We start from the raw sequence: 25087 nt of genomic DNA on the forward strand, positions 1-25087 counted from the left end.
AACATATGACAACGATAAATTCCTGGTACATGTGAATTAAGCGATGAACATAATTATGATTTAAGTGAACTTGCTATCAGTCTGATTGACAGACAACTGCCCCCCCCCCCCCCCAAAAAAAATGACAATTGCATTATTAGATATTATATTATAATTCTCAGTAACTACATGACTGTTATCAAATTTTAGCGCCACGTGTTTAACCAGGGACCTATATTAGTATATAGGTTCCTGGTTTAACATAGAGCTCCCCTTATTATTCTAACTACTTTCTTGTTTAAATTTATGAGTATTCAATCTTTACAGATGATTTTCTATAATCATGTGCGCGTGTGCTAAATAAATAGTCAATGAAACTTCTTTGAAATAAAACTCGGACTTAAAGCAAAATAAACCGCTATTATTTTCCGCTGTCGGTGTCCATTTTATTATGAAAGCACATAGAAATATTAAAATTTTCAGTAATCCCCATGTTCATTTTCAAATTATATGTTAATTAAACATTAAAGACATCTTTATTTGCACAACAAATACGTAATCTATAAATTTTCAGGTGTGGATCGATATTTATTAGACGGAAACTACTATTTATCATGATGTTTAACATTGGTTGGATAAATTTTGAAAAACTATACTGTATTCAAAAATACTTTTATTTCTATCATTAATTGGTTGATATCGAAGACAAATAAATCAGATATCAAATTTCTTAATAAAATATGCATAGAAAACTTAATCCTTTTGAAAATTCCAAACAAAGTACGCAAATAATTTAATTAATTAAATGAACAAGAGGCGAATTTCAGTTTTATTGTCGACGGGGGGTTTCAAGATACTTGAACTTACACATTTTGATTTGAAAAGGTTTTAAGAATAAAGAAATTTAAACATTAGATTACAATAAAATTCATAAAAAATTGCAAGTTTTTGAAAAAAAAAGCGTCAGTGTCACTCATGATTACCTCAGTAGCAACAGTATTAAACCTCAGAGCTACTCAGTACCAGCTCAGTGGCCTCAGAATGACCTCAGTACCCCTCAGTACTTCCACAGTAGCAACAGTGCTAACCTCAGTGCTCCTCTGTAGCACAACAGAATGCACAGTGAAAACCTCAGTGCTACTCAGGATCTCCCCAGTTTCTCAGTACCGGGCTCAGTACCACTCAGTACTTGCTCAGGGTTTTGTTGGATTCTCAGTGCTTTTTAGTTACAGTAGTGTTAATTAATTTAAGGGAAATTTCGCTATTAAAAGAAGTCACTTGATGCCGTGGTGGTGGTGTATGTCTTAGATACTCGTTTATCTGTTTGCCATAGTTAATAATAGTTTATCTTTATCAGCGGTTTTTGGTATTTTATCAAACTTAATTTTCTTTAAAAAGTCTAAATTTCCCGAGAAATGACTTATATGCTTCCTTAACATACCTGCAAACAAACATCGTGTATTTTATAAGGGAAAAAAATGATTCAAATATATATGCATTCACATTGTCAAGAGACTTCTGTTTTACAGATATGTTAGCCCAACTTTAGAATTTCTTTTTAACAAATAATTATACAAACACTCACTATGCATCGGTTTTGATATCTACCGCTTTGTATCCTCCAGAGTTTTATCAGAATTTAATGTGGATGTTTGTAGTCTTAACAATCTGATTAAAATCAGATCGTTTGATCCTTGTGTATCGATCTATGTGACCGGAGTAAAGGATCGGATTTTTAAAAAGATTGTGGTCTTAATTTCCAAGTTTAGTCTTCTTTCCTCTCTTGTAATCAAGGCAAAAGGAAGCATTTAGCATTGTATCAATTCTTATTATTGAATTGAAGACCCTGTTGGAAATAAATGAGTTATCCTGGCACCTACTGATCACTCAGGAATTCTTTTTTTTAAATACAATTCAGGTTGAAATTTATCGGTTTATAAATATAATTTCTGGATTGCCAATTGCAAACATTGTTTTTGGAATTTTTTCGAATTATTACATATAATTATGTGTATTTGTTTAATGTATGATGACACGATACCAAATAAATTACGATGTTAATATCTTATGGACACTTTTTGTGTATGTGAGAATTATGAAAAAAGAGACACTTTTTTCTTTTCTTTTTGAACACTTATAAAATATTCTTGTTTACTTTGATTTATGTCTAATATTTCTAAATATATATAAAACAATACAGGAGTAGACAAAAATATAGTGTCACTTATCCATGTGATCAACAAAACATAATAAGATCGATTATTGTTAGTTTTTTTAAAGTAAAATTATTTTTGTATTGTTAAAATTCCACAATGAAGGAAAACCCACCACTTAAGTATGGATCCGCTCATTAATCGGTACAAATTTTTTTGCCAGAATAAGATGGTACTAAAGAATATAATCTCTGATATTAAAAAAAAAATGGAGTATTATTCTGCATGGGTACAGAGTTATCGTAAGCCAAACCTTTCTTGGCAAGCCTTAGGAGTATTAATATCAAAATGCTGGAGAAATATACCATCAAATTTGGATTTTTTTTCTATTTGGTTTAATATCATCCTTTTTGTTCAATAAAAATATGAAATCCTCACTTTCAGGCTTTTAAAACATTTCCATGGCTTTTTTCGTCTGCGTTACCGGATTTGTTCATTTCATATGAAAGTAAAACAAGATATTTCCATTGGGACAGAAGACGTATTGTTACAGGGAAATCAAAGCAGTCATGTTACCTCAGCCAATCCGATTCTATTTTAGTAGTGATTACTTATATGAGATATGATAATAATAATAGTCTAGCCGGGAAGTCAAATACCTTGTTGACAGTTGAGAAACAGTGAACTTCACAAATGAACTCTTCCAGTTTTTTCGTCCATTATTTAAACACTAAATTGACAAGCGGATTTTCTCCCTTTTTCCTGATCTATTCTATTTTGTATTTTTTTTTTATTGATTTTTTATCTTGAATGCGGTTCGTTATCTTTATATCTTTCATTTTAAATTTAAATATGTTTAAACTAATTAATAAAATTGTTCATTGTTATGGAACTACCCGGATTTTTTGTGTAAAGTTGACTTAAAATACGAATAAAATGAGATAAAGACCTTTTTTATGAAAATGTACAATGTATTTTTTTTAATTAAAATTAATTATGAACTTCTTAGTCGTATATGATATAGTTGAGACGGTAACATGAATCTGTCTCTCTGAAGTAAAACTAATCATTTAAGATATCAGCTTACATCTACAGTATACTTATAAATATGCTTTTACGTCAGAGCCACATGTTTGTGATGGCATGTCTTTATATTATGAGTGAATTTTTATTACATGACTTTGTGAAATATTGTATGAGTATAAGATGTTCAGATCCGATCATAATCTGAAGGTAGGGCCAGTTCTCCCAGCTCTTGGTACCCGTTCTTGTCGTCTTCGTCAATTTTACTGGAGACAATGTCCATGTTAAATGATGCTGCCTTAGTCTCATTTTCTTCAATATACGCCAGGTTCTTTGTTTTTTCTTTCCCTTTCCATCTACAAGGATGTACAAAATACAAAAAAGTAATTGCTTTTTTCACACGAAACTAAGGATTACAAAATATCAATTTCATTTTATTTAAAATTGACATACAGTCATTTTTTTTCTGTATGAGGCATTAGTTAGAGAGAGAGAGAGAGAGAGAGAGAGAGAGAGAGAGAGAGAGAGAGAGAGAGAGAGAGAGAGAGAGAGAGAGAGAGAGAGAGAGAGAGAGAGAGAGAGAGAGAGAGAGAGAGAGAGAGAGAGAGAGAGAGAGAGAGAGAGAGAGAGAGAGAGAGAGAGAGAGAGAGAGAGAGAGAGAGAGAGAGAGAGAGAGAGAGAGAGAGAGAGAGAGAGAGAGAGAGAGAGAGAGAGAGAGAGAGAGAAGGAGAGAGAGAGAGATGTTTGCCCCAAATATTTATCAGAGACATCTCACCTATAGATACATATATAAGCAACCAAAATGGCATTTGTCATTAGACAAACACAGAGAGCGGCAAGAACACCATAAAATCTTGACTGGCAATCAACATCATCCTTTTTCTCTGCAACTGCATAAAGAAAATCAATTTATTTTTTTCTAATGTATAGCAAAATATCTTTTTATTGCAAAGCTGTGTTAACATTAAGTATCCTATTAAAAAGTATAAACCTTTTAAACACATAGCACCCTGCCATCCGCCAATACATCCTTCATTACAATTTCCAGTCACGTGGTTGCAGTCACGTGATGACTTGCAGAAAAGACTGCATTTTTTCTTGCAATTCTCTCCATAAAATCCTGCCTCACATACTGTCATTAAAGGATACATGTTCATTTTAACTTTGAAAAATCAAAAATGTTGACTCCTGTCTTAAAACAATGAAATGAATAATTTTGCTCATTTTAAAGTAATGCATCAAAAGGATAACACTTTCATTAAAAGGATTAAATTCTTGCGATCATAATTATTTTTTCTACATTAATTAAGAAATTTGAATTACTGTCATTGCATAAAGTTCCTTGATATCCATCCAAACATTTTCCTGGACAAGATCCATTTACATGATGACAGTTTGAGTCCTGACAGAATCCACACGAATTAGAGCAGTTTTCACCGTACTTATTTTGCTTACAAACTAAAAACAATACACTTGACTACTTTTTATTCATACATGAAAACCATCAGAAAAAAATAAAAGCACTATACCCATTGCCTATTTGTGAAGGAAGATCTTTGTACCTTGTTCACATCGAGCTCCCTCCCAGCCTGGTTGACATCCTCCCTGACATTCTCCTGTTGTTCTGTTACATTGATATGGTACACCACAGTTTACGTTACAATTCTGCTCACAGTTGAAACCAAACTTTCCGGATGAACAACCTAAAATATTTTTCTAATGCATATTAGACTCCTTTAGTGTGAACGTATTGTTAAATGACATGATAGATGATAAGAAAAAAAAATCTTGCCTAAAAACTTTGATTGAAGTCGTTAAATTGTTACCCGTTTCACAAAGATCTCCTTTAAATCCTGGGTCACATCCTTCTAGACAAGAACCATTGATGTGGTGACATTGTTTATATCCCAGACAGGCTCCACATCTCTGTCCACAGGCCTGACCATACCCACCATTGCTGCATTCTATTTAAGCCAATTAGTATACTTATTCATTTAAATGTTGTAGAAAATGTGTTGAATAATAAAAATAACTAGTTGAGATCCCATTGCAAGCAACGAGTAGTTTTTCCGTTTGATTTCTGATAAGATCTTGATTCATTTCGAATAGTTTGATTTATAAAAGAAAGTAAAACAACTTCACCATTTTAGACATTTTTTTTTCTTAATGTACAACGCCATTGAATACGTTTTATGTAAAAATAGGCGTTTAATTAAATAAACAAGTTTCAAGTGTAAATAAAATACATATTTGTATTCTGAATACACAAGAACACAGATAAATATACCAATTTCAAACAACTTCCTGTCTTTTTATTCACTTCTACTAAGACCGAAAGTACTCAAAATGACCTATTATTCCTTTCTTAGTATGAAGTATCATCTTTGATAATTTCTAGGAAAAATGCTCTAGGATGAAATAACTTCATGTTGACATAAAATGAATCTATTTGCCATGATAAGAAACATTTTGGGAAGGAAAAAATAAAATTTTGCATATTTTTTCTTTCTACTTCCGGTGCACAACGGAAGTGACGGATACAAAATTTTTCTTAGACTATGTCTCAATTGTACGAGTCACAATTTATCATTCCTGAAAGTTTCAGGACTCATTTTTCACCATTTTAGACATCTCTGGCGGACAAAATAAAACTACAAAGCAGCAAATTGGCCCTATCTCGCATCCAGATGTGACGATTGCAAAGTTTAAAAAAAAATACATATCCTGAAAATTTAATATTATACACATAGTACCACTAATAGCCCTTCATTCCTGAAAAATTCATGAAAATCTTTTGAGGTGTCCTCGAGATATCGTGTGCACAAATTCGGTAAGGAAAAAAATATTATAGGGGAAAAGAAACAACAGAATCTGTGATTTGATTTAATAAAAAGACAATTCCCACTTTTTCGACACCCTAGTTCAAACGTGTCCAATAAGTCGCAGATGCACTATAAAACCCCCTACAAACCAACATTTATAGCCCTGAATACTGATTTAAGGTCAAAATTGAAAGAGCTTCAGTTATAATATCTCAAACAAAATCTATTTATGAAAGCTTTATACACTATAATTCTATATCAACTTCGTTTGTTGATGGTGTCGGTCAGAGGTTTAAGTTTTGATATGTTGGCAATCCCACTGTACCCTAATTACCAAAACAGCTTGGTTAGTGTTTTCATTCATAAGATAATTCTAGAGGAGCAAAATAATATAGTTTATACAATATTCATTTTTGGCTTGATAGATAGAATAATATATATATAAAAGAATAAAATATAGTACCAGATCAATAATAGCAGTCTGACTTTGAAATACCTATCCTTGTGGAAACTATCATTATGAGTAATGCAAAAATGACAGCTTTGGGGATCCGGGTTAGAATAGGCCCTCAGTACCCCCTTGCTTGTCGTAAAAGGCGACTAAATGGGGTGGTCCTTCGGATGACACCGTATAAACCGAGACCCCGTGTCACAGCAGGTGTGGCACGATAAAGATCCCTCCCTGCTCAAAGGCCAAAAGTGCAGAGCATAGGCCTAAATTTGCAGCCCTTCAACGACAATGGTGACGTCTCCATATCAGTGAAATATTCCGGAGATGGACGTCTTACAGTATTCAATCAATCAAAAAATGACATATTAACAATATACTTCTTTTGCAATATAAAAATCAATACATGGTTAATAAGGTTAACGAACAAATTATCAAAATAAGCATTCTTAAAAATTAAGGTAGGTCGTGGGTTTGCTTTTGTCATCAATTTTGGTACACAATTTCGACGATTCGAGCGGCTGTTTTGTGCACATTTGATTATGATGTCAGTTACGTCACAAAGGCAACGTTGCGCTGTTTCCCATTTTATCTCTGGATATGACTTCAAGTCTGTACGAATCAAATAGATTGTGCATGTTATTGTACGTAAACCTCATATATGTTTTATAATTAAATTATAGTCTGAATTCTGATGTAATTATAAGTAATGTCTTAGGACAAATTAAATACAATACCAGATGAAAGGAATAATTTATTTTGTAAGCGTCATTAAACTGCTAAAGTCAATCAGAATAAGTCAGTTTAAAAGTTATAGTATGCAGAAAGAAAGTTATCATAAATTAAAAAAAAATGTTTAGCGAAAAACTTGGGGGGTTGTATTTTCGCACGTTTTTTGCAATTTGGGGGAAGATGCTTATTGCAGCATAACTGCCTATCAAAGCCGGGGCGAAAATATGCGTTTTATTTCAGGAAGGAATCAATCCTCAAAATTAAAAAAGCGATTACATTTAATAACATGTATTTTCCTGGGTTTTATTTTCTTATTATCGTCATCATTTTTATTATATGGTTATTATGTATTTAAATCTATTGGTGTCGCCTTTTTTTCGTTGAAAATAATAAATTGTGAACTGCAAAACCAAATGTATACAAACAGCTTGACCATAAGATCTATATGACACTGTAAAAAAAATTACAAATATTTTTTTTTCTATAAACAATTAAAACAAAAGCTCAAAGTGTGAAAGCTAAATGCAACTGCTTTGCGTATGGAAATTTGAAATTAACAAATGCTTCAGAGTTAGACCCATATACTAGCTTGAGACTACCCCCTCCCCCTTTAATTTCCCCAGTATCTGGATGTTTTATCGTCATCATTTTCGAATAAAGTGATCAAATTTATGTGTTATGCCTGAAATCCTGTTGACCATGAATTTCCTAAAAATACAGAAACTTACATTTTATCACTCGCGCTGTTGTCGCTGCAAGTTAATTCTCATGCATGCGGAATGTTTATACGGTTAACTCTGACTTGTGAGCAGAATATGAGATCACAATACTAGTGAAAAGAGTAAGTTGCTACTCTTCCTAATAGCTCTCCGCAGTTAGTTAAATGATGAATAAAATTAAAATTTGCATTTATGTCACCTTTTACATCTCTATTATTCAAAATGTCAAGATATTTATACTCGTACTGTAAACGTGAACTACGATCAACAAATGACGTTATAGACATAAATAACGCCATCAAGGCAACATTTTAGCAATATAAAAGCAAACTTTGAAATTATTAACCAAAAAATATATCGAGAAAACATATATATTTTTTTTATATCAATTGTTTTGATTTCACCTCATCTTGACATTTTGAAATTCCTGACTAATTCGCCTATGTCTTGTAAAAGTTATCTAGCCTTTTTAAAAGAAACTTTTTTTCACAAAATTGGATTAAAAAGGTCATTTTTTCCATACATTTCAATAGTAAAGCTTAAAAAAAGTACTAACAACAATATCGCGTTTAAAGTAATATTGCATTAAAACTACGTAGGCAAATTTTATAAAAATTGTAGATATGCTTAAATTCTAAGGAACATTATATAATATTAAATTTTCAGGATATGTTTTTTCGTAAGAATTTTTATGCAGTAAAACCGCGACCTACCTTAAGGATGCTGATTAATCAATATTATTTTCTTTTTGCTTTATTGACACATCTTTATCAACAGTATAATTTGATTGATTGATTGATTGATTGTATATTGTTTTTAGGTTCCTGTCAAGAATTTTTCAATCATATGGAGACGTCACCATATGCCGGTGAAAGGCTTCAAATTAAGACCTATACTCGGTACTCAGGGCTATTAAACAGTGAGGGTCCTTAACCGTGCCAGAGTTTACCGTTTTTAAGGTCATATCTGCAAGACCCGTGACTTTTACATCAAGCTGCTTTTGCTGCTCATGATGGTCTTGCTCGCGGTAATAAAATGCAGTGCGCTTGGCAAAGGAAAAGTAATTATCTATTTTTAAGTCTTAGGTTTGACGTGGCACTGCGAAGGAGAATCGGACCCGGGCCTCCCGATCACGAAGCAAACGCTTTACCACTAGGCTACCGTAAACGGTTGTACAATATGAAATTTTATTCATTTTCTTTAAGTATTTCTGTACTGGTAATAAAAAGAAAGTTTAAGCACATACGTTAAATTACAATTATTTTAATTTTTTAATCTCAAGATTTACAAGAAGCAGAGATTAAAAAACAACAACCACCACCACAAAAAAAAAAAAAAAAAATGAATATTTTTTTTGAACTTTTGAAATTTACACATTTTTGATTTGACACCCCATTACCAGCCATTCAATTACCGCGAGCAAGACCATCATGTGCAGCAAAAGCAGCTTGATGTAATAGATTATGAATCAAAAGATCTAAGCAAAAAATACTTCTTTTTAGTTAAATCCCTGTTCTATAAACAAAGACATTGACTTCTCTCTTTCCTGTCACATTGTAGTGATCCTGGACTTCCAATTAAGGACTATCATTCATTCTGAGATAAGTTATTTCAATTCTTATGTCGACATGTTATATCCTTGTCCGTTTGAAAAAAAATACATGTGCAACAGCGGTTGACACATCTGTTTCATGCTTGGAAATTTTGACATTTTAATCAGCAACCCTCCTTACTCCTGCAATATAATTTCTTGCAAAACATCTCAAATATTTCTGTGCAACAAGTCCACGTAATTTTCGAACGGCCCTCGTACATTATATATTTTAATTTTCCAGGTAGAAAGATACATTTTTATCAACTTATGTATTTTCTTTAGTTTTCATTATTATATTTAAAGTCTATTGATAAATATAAATTTGGCTTCTATATAAGTCAATGAATAAAAGGAAAAGAAGAAAACTTTTATTGGTTTTACAATTTTTACTGAAAAAAGAGAAAAAAAACTGGTTCTCTTTGACAAATTGCATAATTTCATTATCTCAATATATAGTAAAATAATTTGCACACCCTCATTCAATAATATCATCTCCATCATCTAAATTTACATGTTCCTTTAAATTATCAATGTTAATTACGTATTTTGACTATTCACAAATATTTTTGCTAAAAATAATTTATTTTTCATAAATATGTGTATGTGAAGAAGGGGGGAGGGGTGGATATATTAAAGGGGAGACATATCGGGAGAACAATTATTAATTATCATTTTATTTTTTTTATTTTGATAAAGATCATACTCGTTCCATGATTTTAAGCGTACATGTGTAATCAAGATATGATATCTTTATTTTTAGAAAATGTCCGTTAAATATATATTATGAAGTTTCAATTTCGAAACTGGTATAAATGAAATCTTAACATATACGTGTACAATAGGTTCATTATTATAGATGAGATTACACATCATAATTCACTTGTTTGTCAAAAATTTAAACTAGGATTTAGGAAAACATAAGACATTAAACATATTATTTAAAACTATATAACGCATGAAATTGATAGATATTTTGTTGTGGTTGGTTGATTGATTGTATGTAGTTTAACGTAGCTCTTGAGAATTTTTCACTCATATGGAGACGTCACCGTATCCAGGTGATGGGCTTCAAATTTTAACCTTTACTCGGAACTTAGGGCCATTGAGCAGTGAGGGTTCTTTATCGTGCCAAGGCCTGCCGTAACATCGGTTTTTAAGGTCTCATCCGAAGGACACGCAACTCTCACTTCACATGCCGAGCGCATGGTGAAGGAACAACTGCTATTTTTATCAACTTATGTCGGGCGCAGCCGAGATACGAATTTACGACCTCCCGAACACGGAGCGAGGGCTCTGCTGACTGAGCTACCGAGAAATGTATATTTTGTTTAGATGTTTTCCTAAGTTTCACTTGTTCACTATTCGATACACTGAAAATCAATTCAACACCTTTTCTTCCTCTTCAGTTTTTTTTCTGTTTATTGATTAAGAAAAATAAATGCCTTATAGCCGGTAATTTAAAAACTTGGAATTGGTCGGGACCGAAATTCCATAAGCGGAGAAATCAAGGAAATCAATTATAAATCAATGTGCAGTTGAAATTTAATATAATAAAAACAATCTTCTCCAGAATGTCATTGTATACATTTACAGTATATATGCATCGATCGACCCAAAAACAACAACGATAAATTCCATAACTACATTACTGTATTGGAATAAACAAGGCTCTGGGCTTATTCTCGGCGAGATTATATTGGGTCGCTTCACACATGAGTGCGTATAGCGTTCTCAGAAAGAGAACACCAGGTTCGCTCGAGAAGACTCAGAGCTGATGACTCCGAGCGAATGCGGAGCGAACTATTAGTGCACCAATGGCGTACATGTACCAAGAGCGGTCCCAAATCTCTGAAATAGAACCTGAATCAGACCTCGAGCGCACAAGGGATCCGCTTCGTAATCGTTCTGGTGTAAGGTTGCGTTCAATCAGTTCTGAATGTGTTATGCTTACAATAATTCATGGATTGTATTTTCAATTTGCATTATAATTAACATCGCATTGAAATATTCTTCAATTAAAATTACCGTCTGTACAAAAGGGTCCTTTCCATCCAGGTTTACAGGGAGATGTACAGTGTCCAGAGAATCTGTCACATTCATCACAATTACTACACATCTCAGAACATTTACCATACCAACCATCAGGGCATGCTAGAATAATTGAATATTAAGAATTTTTTTACAAATCAGACTTCAAAATGTTACTGAAAAAAATGCACTGATTGGAAAAACAAATCTTGCAACTTGCGATAGTCCTTACGTGTTTGACATTTATCTCCATAAACTCCGGCGTCACATCCGTTCATACAGCTTCCATTGACATGGTTACAAGTCACGCCGTCACTACAGTTACCGCATGTCTTAGAACAGCGTTCTCCATAAAACTGTTCACTACAACCTGGTTTAACATTTGTTTTTGTTATTTTGTTTTTTTAATTAAGATTCCATCATAATGAATAGTTTATATGTGTATATAACTAATATCAAGGAAGTCTTTTCTTGAAATATGCTATAGTTTTCGATTCTACAAAGTTTTTTATTAGGTCATTCATAATCTAGCACATGCAATATTTTACAATGATATTGACAGCTATAATATATGATAAGTCGCATATAAGCTATTAAAAATTTCTAACGTTTCAAAGTTGGAAAAACGTTTTCTGTAGCTCGTACAAAACAGTATTCTCAAAAATTTTCTGGACTAAATAATGAATCGTTTAAACGTCCACATTTGGCCCCCCGATAATTTACAAAAAATAAGTTTAAAGAATTTCTACATATTTTTGTCGTAATCTTTTCATCAAACATTGTAGTTTATCAATTTCATTTTCAATTTTCACTTACTTGCACTGTAATTGGGTATTTATCTGATTAATATAGCAGGGGTACGTTGTTTACATCGATTTCCCATAGACTTTAGGCCACACCACCATCTTGAAAGCCCAATTTTATATGAGCGCATTCATGTTTCAAGTTGTAGTAAATAGGGTCAATGTAAAGAGTTAAACTTGTCATTTTAATTCATGAAAGAAATTGAAACAGTCGTGCGCTCACATGTTATTTTCCAAAAAGGTGCAAAATCACGGGTACCTGTCTCTATAGTAAAGGCACCTTGTTTACAAATTTCAACCCGCTTTTGACCTCATGAATAACAAAGCATTGAACACGTGACTCAAATCTATTCACTTTCATGCTTTGAGCAGATCAATGAGACATCGCGTCCAGTGTTGTGAGCTATCGATGGTCAAATCCTTTTCAAAAAGGTAATTACTAATTAGAATTTAAAGTACCATGGGACAAAATTTCTTTAGAACGGTATATTTAAGACTTGTTCACATTTTTGATTTACTTGTTATTTCAGTCAATTTTGTTTGATTTTTTTCCGGTATTTTTCAATATATTTTAGAGGCTTGTAGCATAAAGCTTGCACTTACTGCTTATATCTCATTAATACAGAATTTGAAAAAAAAAATACCGAAGGTATATATATTATCAATTTGCATGCATGTACATGTACATCACATCAGCGTTACGTTCATTGACTCTTGGAAGATAAAAAAAAAAAAAATTACGATATTTATTTGAAAAAACACCAATTTATCATATCTTTAGAAAATAAACCGTTTGTTACAAATGCGTAATTCCTTAAAGAATCCTTACGGAAAAGAAATTGATGGGTGGGGCAATAAAGATTTATATATCGGATCAAACACATTACACATGTTTTAATTATAAATAAAGGGAAACTCCGGGTTTCATCTGACGACACTACAAATGTTATAACGTTTTAATTACATCGGCACAAAATCTACCAACAATGAAAGATTTAAATATAGATAATAGTATGTAACAATAAATCGAATGAAAAAGGGCGTAATTTTTTTTTGAAATGGTTCATTGTTTATCTCACTAGTAGCTGCAGCTCTCTGCTTGAGAAAATTCGGACAGATAAAGCAGAGAGCTACAGATCCAAGCATAGTAAAAACCTTCGATTTATGCCGACGATTTTTTGTCGCTACATAAGTTATTTATTTCGTGTAGTTTATGCTTCTATGGCTTTTAGAATGGTACCTTATTATAATTCATGTATTTTACTCTTATATTTGATACTTTGTTTACCTTTTAGCCGTCCGAAACAGTCCTGTATATAGTTTTGTAATGTCGGTTTAAAAGAGTTCCATTTCGACGTCCGTAACCACAAACAGCCATTTGTTAGCGTTGAGAGGTAAGGAAATGATCAGGAATTGAAGTTGAATGTATGATTAATTATTAAATACCATTTAAAATTATTATCATAGCCGAGGAAAGTAAAAAATACATGGAAAAGTGCCCATAGTGAGCGACAAAAAAATCGTCGGCGTAAATCGAAGGTTTTTACTATGCTTGGATCTGTAGCTCTCTGCTTTATCTGTCCGAATTTTCTCAAGCAGAGAGCTACAGTTCTGCAGCTATCTCACTAGAGGACGAGAATTTTTTTAATAATGCAATCTGGAATGTACAAAGTACACTTGTCTAACACTGAAGGTTTTTTATATCTAGCAACGATAATATTGACGTTAAACTGACGTTTAATTTTCACTTTCTTGCGAATTTATTTTTTATACACAGAGTGAAGTTTTATATCACAATTCAACCGCATTTGTTGTAGCACACCAACTTCACAAAATTATATATATGTACATGATATGAAATAATTATTCGCGGGAATGTAAAAAGCAAATGAATTATAAGCTTTAATGGATTGATTATTATCTCAATTAAAATAAAGTTTTAAGTATGAAAAAGAGTGAATCCTGCATTATGCGTTCTATTCACAAATTCCATTGTGTGTATTTATATATAAATAATTTGACGAATTTCTAATAAATAATTTCAAATATAAATCGTAATTTAAGCAGAAAAAAATTAAGCCTGACAAATTAAAAAAAGGATGCTTATATGAGTTCAGTCTCTTGCACTAAAAAAGGGGCTTTTAGGTGTCACTTTATCATAAAATGTAGTACACTTCGAACACACGCTAATGTATTCATACTAATCGCACGAATGATAGACACCACGCCTTCCCATTCAAATGCTAATACTACAATGGCCTATATATAGCGAATGGCGAAGTTTTACTGTGAAATATGCGACTTTATTTAACCGATATCATGTATATATTAAAAGGCTCTTTCCTAAAAAATCCTTAATTAGTAACTATACAGATTATACTTGAAGACTTCATCTATAAGATAACAATGTTCCTATTTAAAAGGGTAAAATTCTGCATTTAAAAAGGGGCGAGATTGCAGTGTTAAGAGGATTCATTCTTTACAAGCGTTACTATACATATTTTTACCAATACAAAACCTGTGTAAATTGAAATATTTATGAATCGTGTACTTTATTGGCGATTCATCAATGTCAAATTTCACCCTGATTTTGTCCATTCGTTTACTTAACTTTCTCTGCAAGTATATAGCCCTTTCCTTTTTTTTTGGCGGGGGGCTACAACTCCTTAAGATCTCCGTAATAGTGCAACTGCGGAAGCAATTCACTCCCGCATGGATTTCGGCTCAAATTGTCAGTAAATGACTTTTTAAAAAACATTTCTTACCTTGACTCCAAAGATATAGTTATCCTAGACATGATAAAAATAATGATAAAAATATACAGGGCAATCCATATATCAGTCTTTTTCGTGATGTTAACATCACACCTTAAATTTATCCGCCATGTTTACTGACCTTGACATATTTTATTTTGGGACAGCCAATGAGATTAAGGATCTATAGGGAGCAAATTGCTTTGGAATTGCCTTATTGCAGCCCGAGGACCGGGAAGCTCTATACATATAAGTTTAAGTGTTGGTGTATGGGGATTAGGGTGGGAGTAGTTATTCAGAATTCAAGGTTTTCTAAACATTGAAAAGATTATTCATCAGAATGTTCTTTCCCTTTATAAATTACGAAAGATATAATATATTTACTTTAAAAAAAACCGTTCACGGTAGCTCAGTCGGTAGAGCGCTCGCATCGTGAACGGGAGGTCGTGAGTTCGTATCTCGGCCGCGACTGACCTAAGTCGATAAAAAATGGGTAGCAAGTGTTCCTTCGCCATGCGCTCGGCACTTTGAAGTGAAAGTTGCGGGTCCTTCGGATGAGACCTTAAAAACCGACGCCCCGTGTCAGCAGTAGGTGTTGGCACGATAAAGATCCCTCACTGCTCAATGGCCCTGAGTGCCGAGTAAAGGTCAAAATTTGAAGCCCTTCACCGGCATACGGTGACGTCTCCATATGAGTGAAAAATTCTCAAGAGGGACGTGAAATAACATACATACAATCAATCAATACTTCCAAAAAATGAATATGTAAATATATATATATATATATATATATATATATATATATATATATATATATATATATATATATATATATATATATATATATTTTTTTCATAGTTAATACATGAAGTTGCTTATCATTTACTATCGAAAAAATGACAGATCCCTTTTTTTAGAACATCGAATTTTATTTCTCGCATAAAAACGTACTCTGCACAGTTCGTGTTTTATATTCTAAAATTGAAAAAATATACATTTTTGAAAACAAATGATGTATGTGTCCAACTTCAATTTACATTCTATGCAGCCACATTTACTTGAGGAACTGATCAAGTTTAAAAAAGTATCGTTTTTGTTTGATTTTTATCCGACTATAAGTTTTCAAAATATTCGCGACTATCGTCTCATCAATTAGACGCATACATTTTAACACATATCGAAGCGGTTTGATGATCAAGACTCTTTCATTGTTTACTTAGTATATTTCCCGGGCGACAATTGATGGTTACATCAATGTTTTCTTGTTTTAAGCTTAAATAACGCTGTTAACGGAAAAATAACAGATTTTATAATTTTATTTATCGATGTTTAATGATACTAGTCATCACAATTAATTATAAACAACGACACCTGTTTACTTTAGTTATTTTATATTTCAAGAGCAAGTCTTTGTACGTCATGCGTGAACTGTCATGGCTGTTAAAGACAACACGAAGATTTATTGAACATGGTTTTCGCATTTAACGGGCTATGTTGTCGACATGAATAAAAATCTCGTCTTATTAAAAGTAAGTTGAATGTAAAAACTATACGCATTTTTTTTCTGCCTGCAGTCGCCCGTATTTAAAAAAAATATATATATATATTTTACACCATTTCAGAGATGCTGTGGAATTGTAGCCCTCTCCGGATAAAATCAAATAAAAAATTAGAGGCTGCAGTTTTGCAGCTAACATAATTTATGACTATCCTTTTCCTTTATTCTATTTTGGAACTTTTCATGAAAAAAAAACATCTCTTTTAATAGGAAAAGGTCAACCTAATTTTTCATATTTTGTAGATACTTATTTATGTTCATTTGATTTAATTTTTTTACCATAAAGGTTTCTCAACATATCAATTTTAACTCAGATAAATACAACTTTGTTCCCCTGTGTCTTAAAACTAAAGTGAGATAAAACTACAATGGCAAGACAACCTGAATAGTGAATGTGCAAAGAAGTTCATGAGCTATAAAAAAAACTAAATGAATACATATAAAATGAAAAAGAAAACATGTAAAAAGAGAAAACAACCACCTTCTCGACAAATGGGTCCCTTCCATCCAGTGTAACAAGGTGATGTACATTGTCCAGAGAATCTGTCACACTCATCACAATTACTACAAATCTCAGAACAGTTATGTCCGTGCCAACCATCAGGGCATGCTAAAGACAAGCAATACGTTTAAAAGTAAAATCAAGATGTGTTTGCTAAACACAATATGCCCGGCGGCACACAAAATTTGAAGAAAAAAATTAGCATAAAGATCAGTCATTGCACAATATCATTGATCTTGTTTTCATTTGAAGGAACTAAAGTAGTGAAATATTCATACAAAATATGAATTCTCTATCTCCCATGGTTCAAATGTGACGGCTAAAGTTCTGAAAAGCAATTTCTAGCATGTAGGTCACTGTCAAGGACACAAGGTCTTTGACCTTGGTGTTAATAATATTTATCTCATTCTGCATTTTATCACATGCTCTTTAAAAAGGCAGGGTCTCTCAAAAATGCTTATTGGTTATTCCATGAAAGCTCTTACGAGTTTGGCATTTATCACCATAAACACCGACGTCACATCCGTTTGTACAGCTTCCGTTGACATGGTGACATGCTCTGCCCTCACTACAGTTACCACATCTCAGAGAGCAGATTTCTCCGTAGAATTGAGCACTACAAGCTTAATAATACAAGGATATATTAAGACTATGTCAGGCTTAACCTTTTTACCTTGTCAGTATCAGTTAATAGAACATCTGTTTTGACTAGTTATTGTCCTCATTTTGTAAAGTCCAAATATTTTTATATTTCTATGAAACAGCAAAATTACCATTCATTAACAAACGGCATTTTGATTTGAAAATAGCACAAAGACAAACAAAAGTTGTATCTTTTATTGTAATTTGAACTAATTATTGTACGTATTTATTCTCTGTACATTAAAAATGTTTTACTTTGTTTTACAGCACATTGTAATTATGACGTTTAACATTTCTTATCGGCCTTCCCTTTTCACAAGAGTTTTTTTTTTTCTTTAAGACCACTTTTTCTTAAGAAAAAAATATAAAGGGAACGTGTCGTACATTATAATCAGATCAATTAAGTAGACACGAATTCGCTAACTTTATGGACAAATTGCCACAAGAGATTGATTTTAAAGCTTACGTAATTCACATTGAGATTCCTTATATCCGGGTTTACACCACTCACATACGCCTGTTTCTATGTGACAATAACAACAGTTGTCAGGACAGGAGAGAGAACAATCTGGTCCATACACGCCTGTTTCGTTACAACCTAAAAATGTTAATTTTACTTTAAAGAAATGTTTTAATTACAATTTTATGAAATGGAAAATGTTATTTCTTACAACATCGTAAAATTAACTAGTTATGAGTGGAGATAATAGTAGCCTTAAAAACAAGATGTGAAATACTGACGCTCCTTATGAAGGAGTTTACAAAAGGTGATACCTCTGAAATTCAGGTCAAACTTCGAAGAAAGAAAATGTAATCAATAAATTTACCTTTGAAATCTGAAAGCCATACCTCTAATCTGGACCGTAAGGGAGCATCATAAAACCATTATTGTCATGATTAAAGATTTTGAAATGTTAGAAAATTCCAAGGTCATAAAGGTAAAAAAAAAAAACCTTAATGTACCTAGGATAAGTTCCTTTCATAAAAATACATATGTGATCTATTTAAGATATAACACTTTTTTAAATTATAGCCTATGTTAATTTAAACAAAAGGCCCAGGGGCCACATCGCTCACCTTTGCAATTTGCCAGGAGAAAGCACATATCAGATCGGAATTAAAAGTTTACTGAGTCGGGGGGGGGGGGCTTGAATTTTAACCCCCAGGGGTTTATGGTTTGAACAAACTAGAATCTACACTACCTGAGGATGATTCAATATAAATATCACTAAGCATGGATTTGAAGTACGTGAAAAGTGGATTTTAAAAGGTTTCCCTATATATTCTTATGTAAAACTTTGATTGTTCATTTTGGCCCCATCCTATCCCCGGGGGTCATGCTTTGAACAAACTTAAATTTACACAACCTGAGGATAATTTCACATGAGTTTCATCTTTCCTCTCTCAATGGTTCTTGAGTAGAAGATTTTTATAGATTTTTCCTATATATTCCTATGTAAAACTTTGATCGGCCATTTTGACCCTGCCCTAGCCCCGGGGATCATGATTTGAACAAACTTGAAATTACACTACCTGAGGATGATTCCACGTGAGTTTCATCTTTCCTGGCCCAGCGGTTCTTGAGAAGAAGATTTTTAAAGAATTTTCCTATATATTCCTATGTAAAACTTTGATCGACCATTTTGGCCCTTCCTTTCCCCAGGGGGTCATGATTTTTACAAACTTGAATCTACACTACCTGAGGATGATTCCACATGAGATTCATCTTTCCTGGCCCAATGGTTCTTGAGAAGATTTTTTTTTAAAAATGCCATTATTTTTTCTCTTATTCATAATTATCTCCCCTTGGAAAAGGGCTTGGCCCTTCATTTGAACAAACTTGAATTCCCTTTACCCAAGGATACTTTGTAGCAAGTTTGGTTGAAATTGGCCCAGTGGTTCTTGAGAAGAAGATGAAAATGTGAAAAGTTTACAACGACGCCAAGAACGACAACGACGAGGACAACAACAACAGACAACGGAAAAATTTTGATAAGAAAAGCTCACTTGAGCCTTTGGCTCAGGTGAGCTAAATATATATTTTTAGGTCAAGGGTTTATTGTTTGTTAAGGAAGGAATGGAAAAGACTTTAGAAGTAAGAAGCATTTTTAAATTGTTGGTGTGGACAAAAAGATAAAGAGACAAATAGAGGAACGGACAGTGCAAACACTATATACACCAAAATTCCCCTTCATGGGAGCCCTTATCATAAACAAAAAAAATAATTTTTCAAAAACATCCTTAACTTCATTTGAAAGACTATAAAAAAAAATGAAGTTAGGTATTGAATTTTTGTTTAAAAAATAAAAGAAAACGAAAAATGAAAAGCCTGCATCTCATTTTTTGAAATATGCTGAAGATGACCTAATGAAAATACTAACGTTAACAAAAATTTACTTTAGTTAAGTATACGTACATGAAACTATGTGATAACTTTGACACTATTAAAACTTTTATATACTATGGTGATATCTTTCACACTTTGATTTATAAAGAGACAAACATGAAGACTTTTATTTACCATAGTAATCACTATGGAAAAATTCTTTAATTTGATTTACTATGGTGATAACTTTGACTCTATAGTTATCATTTGAAACCTAGAATTGATTATAGGGATAACTTTGCCACTTTGATTTTATTAGGTTAAACATAGTTAACAATAGTATTTCTATTAAGGTATTTCCTCTGAAATATATATCGAACAAATGAACATACCATATACTTCAACTTCACAAAGTTCGTTGAATGCATATTTGCTAAATTCCGCAGCACGTTCTGCATCCTGTGGTCTGATGTTGTAGTAGATGAGATATTGACCGTGAACAGGACAAGTAATGTTGGCAATTGACGGTATTGTTGCCCTGGTGTAATTTGTATCATGAAAACAAAGATGACCATCAAATATGTTTGTCGTATTAGATACATAAACATAAAATCCTAAAAATCTAGCAGTGTAGCCATTCGAAGCATCTGAAACAAAATTCAAAATACTGACTACATGCAGAAAAAAAAAGTGGGGGCCTAAAGAATAAAAAAAAACAGTAAACCCTAAAGAAAGTTAATAAATGAAATGCACAGTATTAAAATATTTGACTGAGATTGAAATATATTCAAAAATCAAAGAGTGCTTTATAATATAAAAACACGATCAATCATGTCTACGTAATCCCTGTTGAGATTCTGCTAGGCTAGATATTTGGACTGACGCCGTCGCAGAATCCCTGGACAATCATTAATAATTCATGTCTGGAGATTAAGTCCCAACTTCGGTCGACTATAGCAAGAATTATTCACCTAGACCACACTGCCGTTCGCTTCAATTAAGTCATTTAGTTGTTTATTTGACTCTCTGTCACTATTATTTCTACATAGCTTACCGTTTAGGCATGTAAATCCAAACATAAAAATATTCACTGAAATCTGCTTTCAAAATATGGCTCCCGTGACGACATTGTTTACCTCCTTCAATAAAAGAGTGTCCTATAGTCTGGTTTTACCCTATGTGATGTTCAATAGCCACAGTAGATTTGGTTAAGAGTCACATAGGGTAAAAACAGACTAAAGGAACTCTTTTATCCATAAAAGAAAAAATACGGTTCACCAACTTTTATTCCCGTGCGAGAAATTTTTGCAAAGTTTGCAAGAGACTCTTCATCGCAAATATTCCTCGCCTTGAACCGGACTTTAAAGTGAATATATCTATTAACAACATATCTAAAAAGGCTTGATCGTGAAAATCAATCGTCGCAAACTAGTTTATCCCTTTTAAATCGCAAAATAAAGTCGTCGCAAATAAAAGTTGGTTAACAACATTATGTTTCAATGTTAATTATATTTAAAATTGGTCCTCTCTGATTTTAATGAATATCTGCCACTGTTCAAATTCGCGAATCATGAGTTTTTTGCGGTCATGTGACTTGCTCTGTTGCTTAAGGTCTGTCACAAAAGCAGAGAGAATTTAATTGATATTTTTATTTCATATTTCTTTCCATAAAAGACCCCGTGGGGATCCGGGTTAGAATAGGTCCTCAGTACCCCCTTGCTTCTCGTAAAAGGCGACTAAATTGGGCGGTCCTTCGGATGAGACCGTGCAAACCGAGGCCCCGTGTCGCAGCACCCCTCCCTGCTCAATGGCCCTGAGTGCCGAGCATAGGCCCAAATTTGCAGCCCTTCACCGGCAATGGTGACGTCTCCATATCAGTGAAATATTCTGGAGAGGGACGTTAAACAGTATACAATCAATCAACTTTCCATAAAAGTTTTATTATAACAAAAACAGTGAATTTGTCTGAAATTGCCAATTCTCGGCAAAAAAAAAAGTGATTGGAAAAGACTTTTTTTCCCATAATGAGCATGGCAACCATCAAAACCAAAATCCGGGGGAGTCATTCATTCAAGGTGGATACAGTGTGGATGTTTTCTTTTTATCATATTCAAAATGTTTAAAATCTGAAGTAAACGATATATTATTAATTTTATATTCATATTATTGTCAAGCTATGCAACTATTTTAAACGGTTAATTGGAGATCATTTGTAATAAATTTATTAATTAAAAGCACTTTTCTTTTCAAATATGCTTTCACTGGGCAATAGAACATAATTTTTAAGTATCTCCCTTTCTTCACTAAAATTATCGATCAAATCATTGAATTTATTTCTAGCAAGTCTTTTCTCTTAATTTACTGTGTATAAATCATTATACGCTATTGCAAAGTAATCTAAATTCCGGAAAACAAAGTTTACAACATATAAGATACACACATTCATAATATTAAAATACTAGATGAAATCAACACAGTTTTATATTCAGAACTACGTGCTTGAAAGCCTGAATTATCATACATATGTAGAATATGAAACGTGTAAGATTGCAAGTTTGAATTTACCAACGAACAAGTCTGGACTTTTGAATAAGATTAACCCCACCCCCAACCCCAAAAGACCAATGTTTATTTTTTTTTTTTTAAATGTAACAAAACGTGTCTACTCACTCCATAGTGCATTGTCCGTCCTGTAATATATCTTTATGTCATGAATACTGTGGATTGACGTCAAGTTTACCCACCAGGTGGCGGTTCTGTATCCATTAGCTGATATAACACATTGTCCTCCATTGGCAGAGAGGTTTGTCTTCAGACCATCAACAGCATTACTGGAGTCGAATGTAGCAGCTGGATAAATTGTACTGATATACGGCTGTGATTGTTGTGTGGGTTTGTTTAAAGCTATGTTTTCTAAAAGGAATGCCATCTACATGTTACACTGCTCAGTTCAATAATATACTATCTTCGGGGTAATAAAATCATACATTCGTTTATGAGTGAGAGAGTAGGCGCTTAAGGAAACGGTTGTGGAGGAATTTGCTCAAGGATTGATGCCTAATGCTGTTTTGATTTATGGATATGCTCTTTGAAAGAAGATAATCCCCTTTCCAGTGTCCTTTTCCATTTGTTATGGTATATTAATTGTTTTAATTAACACATCTTTTAAATTAAGTCCTATTTACATTTACTCTAAATATTTTTATGAACTTTATATATACTACATCATTGTATAGTATAATGCATGGAAACAATCTTGCACTTTGTTATAACATGAAATTCCTTCAAATGGTCTTATATTTTCTTTTTTCTTCTATCATAAAAAATAATGTTTAGATTAAACTAAAATCATTAAAATAGCTGTGCAGACACGCCATTGTATACATTTAAAGACATATGATACAACCATGCATTTTTTTTTTTCTTTACATGAGACATAATATCATGTCATGTTTAGAAAAATTGATAATTCTTTGGTTTTTTCTCATGATAAAATGCATATTCATAAAAACCAGAAACTCACCATAAGCAAGAGTGTCATCATTTCTTAATACCATGAAATATATTATAATGTTAGCTAACGTCATGTCTTAGCAATGTTACACTAGACTAAATGTGGTGTTAAATAAATTCTTCCGGTTTAAAATTATGTTTTTTTTTATCATTTGAATATCCTAGTCTCAACTCAATAGATTGTCTGCTGCTAAACGTCCTAGTTATGATAAAATAATAAATAAGAGGAAGAATAACGAATCTAGGTAAACAAATTGTATAATACATAGAAAGAAGGAACGATAATTAATATTTATGTTATTGACTTCATATGAGATAAGTAAATGAATGAGCTAGAAAACATGTCCCAAATGTGCGGTTTGGGACATAAATCCAGACGGTATGCATGTAAGAAATTTCTTGCCAAAAAACATAACAAAACAATGCTGAATAAATTGTTTTTAAGACAGCCATTTTCCAAAAAAAAAAATGGATATTAACAGCAGTTGTACTCGGAAAGTTAAGCAGTTTTATATTTATGCATACGTTGTGTAAAATCATGGGGCTTTCAAAGTATAAGTGTATTACTAATGCACAATACTTAGATCAAGAGATACTTTACTGCATGTTAAAATTTGACATATAGTTACGCTTTATACAAATATGGTTACCCATTTTTGTCTCTAACAAACAATGCAATTGAAAAATCACAAAAAGGAAATGATTGCTTTTGCTTAAATGATAAATATTTAAATAGTGAGTTAGGTAAAAATAAATTTCGTCATTATGCAGGGATAAAACAAACAAATTAATGTGTGTTCTTGACTTCTGTTTTTTTTTATCAGTACGAAATCAAGGCGACTGAAGTTTGTGTTGATGAAGTATAATGAAATAACAGCAGCATTGAAAGATTAAATTTAAAAAAATCATTTATTCAAGTAAAAAGAAAACGGAGAACAAAAGACAATTACACATCATTATGGGGACAAAGGAGTCCAGAAAAAAAATATAGAACATATGAAATTCTCATTATCATTTATGACCTTTATTTATCTAGATCCATTGATTATTTTACAAATTGAGGGGAGAAAAACACCTCTAAGGCAAGTGTTCCCACGTATGCTAAATCCAAGGCCCCTTGTTTTCTGTTTTTTAACGCTTTTTTTACAGAAATTAATGCATACATTAAATTTCATAACCATCGCCCTTTTCCGCGTAAACATAATTAAAAAAAAAAAATCAAGGATCTTATATTACAAGTTAAACTGTGAACTTGTGAACTGAAATATATCTTTTTGGTAGCTTCATATTAAAGGCCGGTCGTTTTTGTTTTTATTTCCTTCAGCAGCCCCCGAAAGACACGCCTCGGTAATAAAAACGAAGGAGAAAAAAATTAAGAAACATGTTTTAGTATTTACGTGCACAAAAATAACTTTCTGTTCATCAAAAAAAAAAAATTCAAAATCGAAAACTAGTTATATAGAAATCGAAATATCGGTTTTATTTTTCTTTT

The 25087-nt window shown here is 32.5% G+C and overlaps 1 protein-coding gene across 1 annotated transcript; it reads right to left on the reverse strand.

Moving 5' to 3' along the window:
• Positions 1–3144: 3144 nt before the first annotated feature.
• Positions 3145–23669, reverse strand: LOC134281778 (multiple epidermal growth factor-like domains protein 10). Its single transcript, XM_062764206.1, has 12 exons — positions 23606–23669; positions 22753–22995; positions 20475–20753; positions 18223–18354; positions 17600–17737; positions 17094–17222; positions 4982–5119; positions 4718–4858; positions 4479–4613; positions 4147–4287; positions 3931–4045; positions 3145–3511 (listed from the first exon to the last, which is right to left on the reverse strand). The coding sequence occupies exons 1-12, from the start codon at positions 23667–23669 to the stop codon at positions 3343–3345; spliced, it is 1824 nt and encodes a 607-aa protein (XP_062620190.1). The 3' UTR covers positions 3145–3342.
• Positions 23670–25087: the final 1418 nt, after the last annotated feature.

This window comes from Saccostrea cucullata, unplaced genomic scaffold, assembly GCF_032062105.1.
Source record: "Saccostrea cucullata isolate Sc308-1 unplaced genomic scaffold, CSIRO_AGI_Scuc_v1 ctg774, whole genome shotgun sequence".
In the NCBI taxonomy this organism is placed as follows: domain Eukaryota; kingdom Metazoa; phylum Mollusca; class Bivalvia; order Ostreida; family Ostreidae; genus Saccostrea; species Saccostrea cuccullata.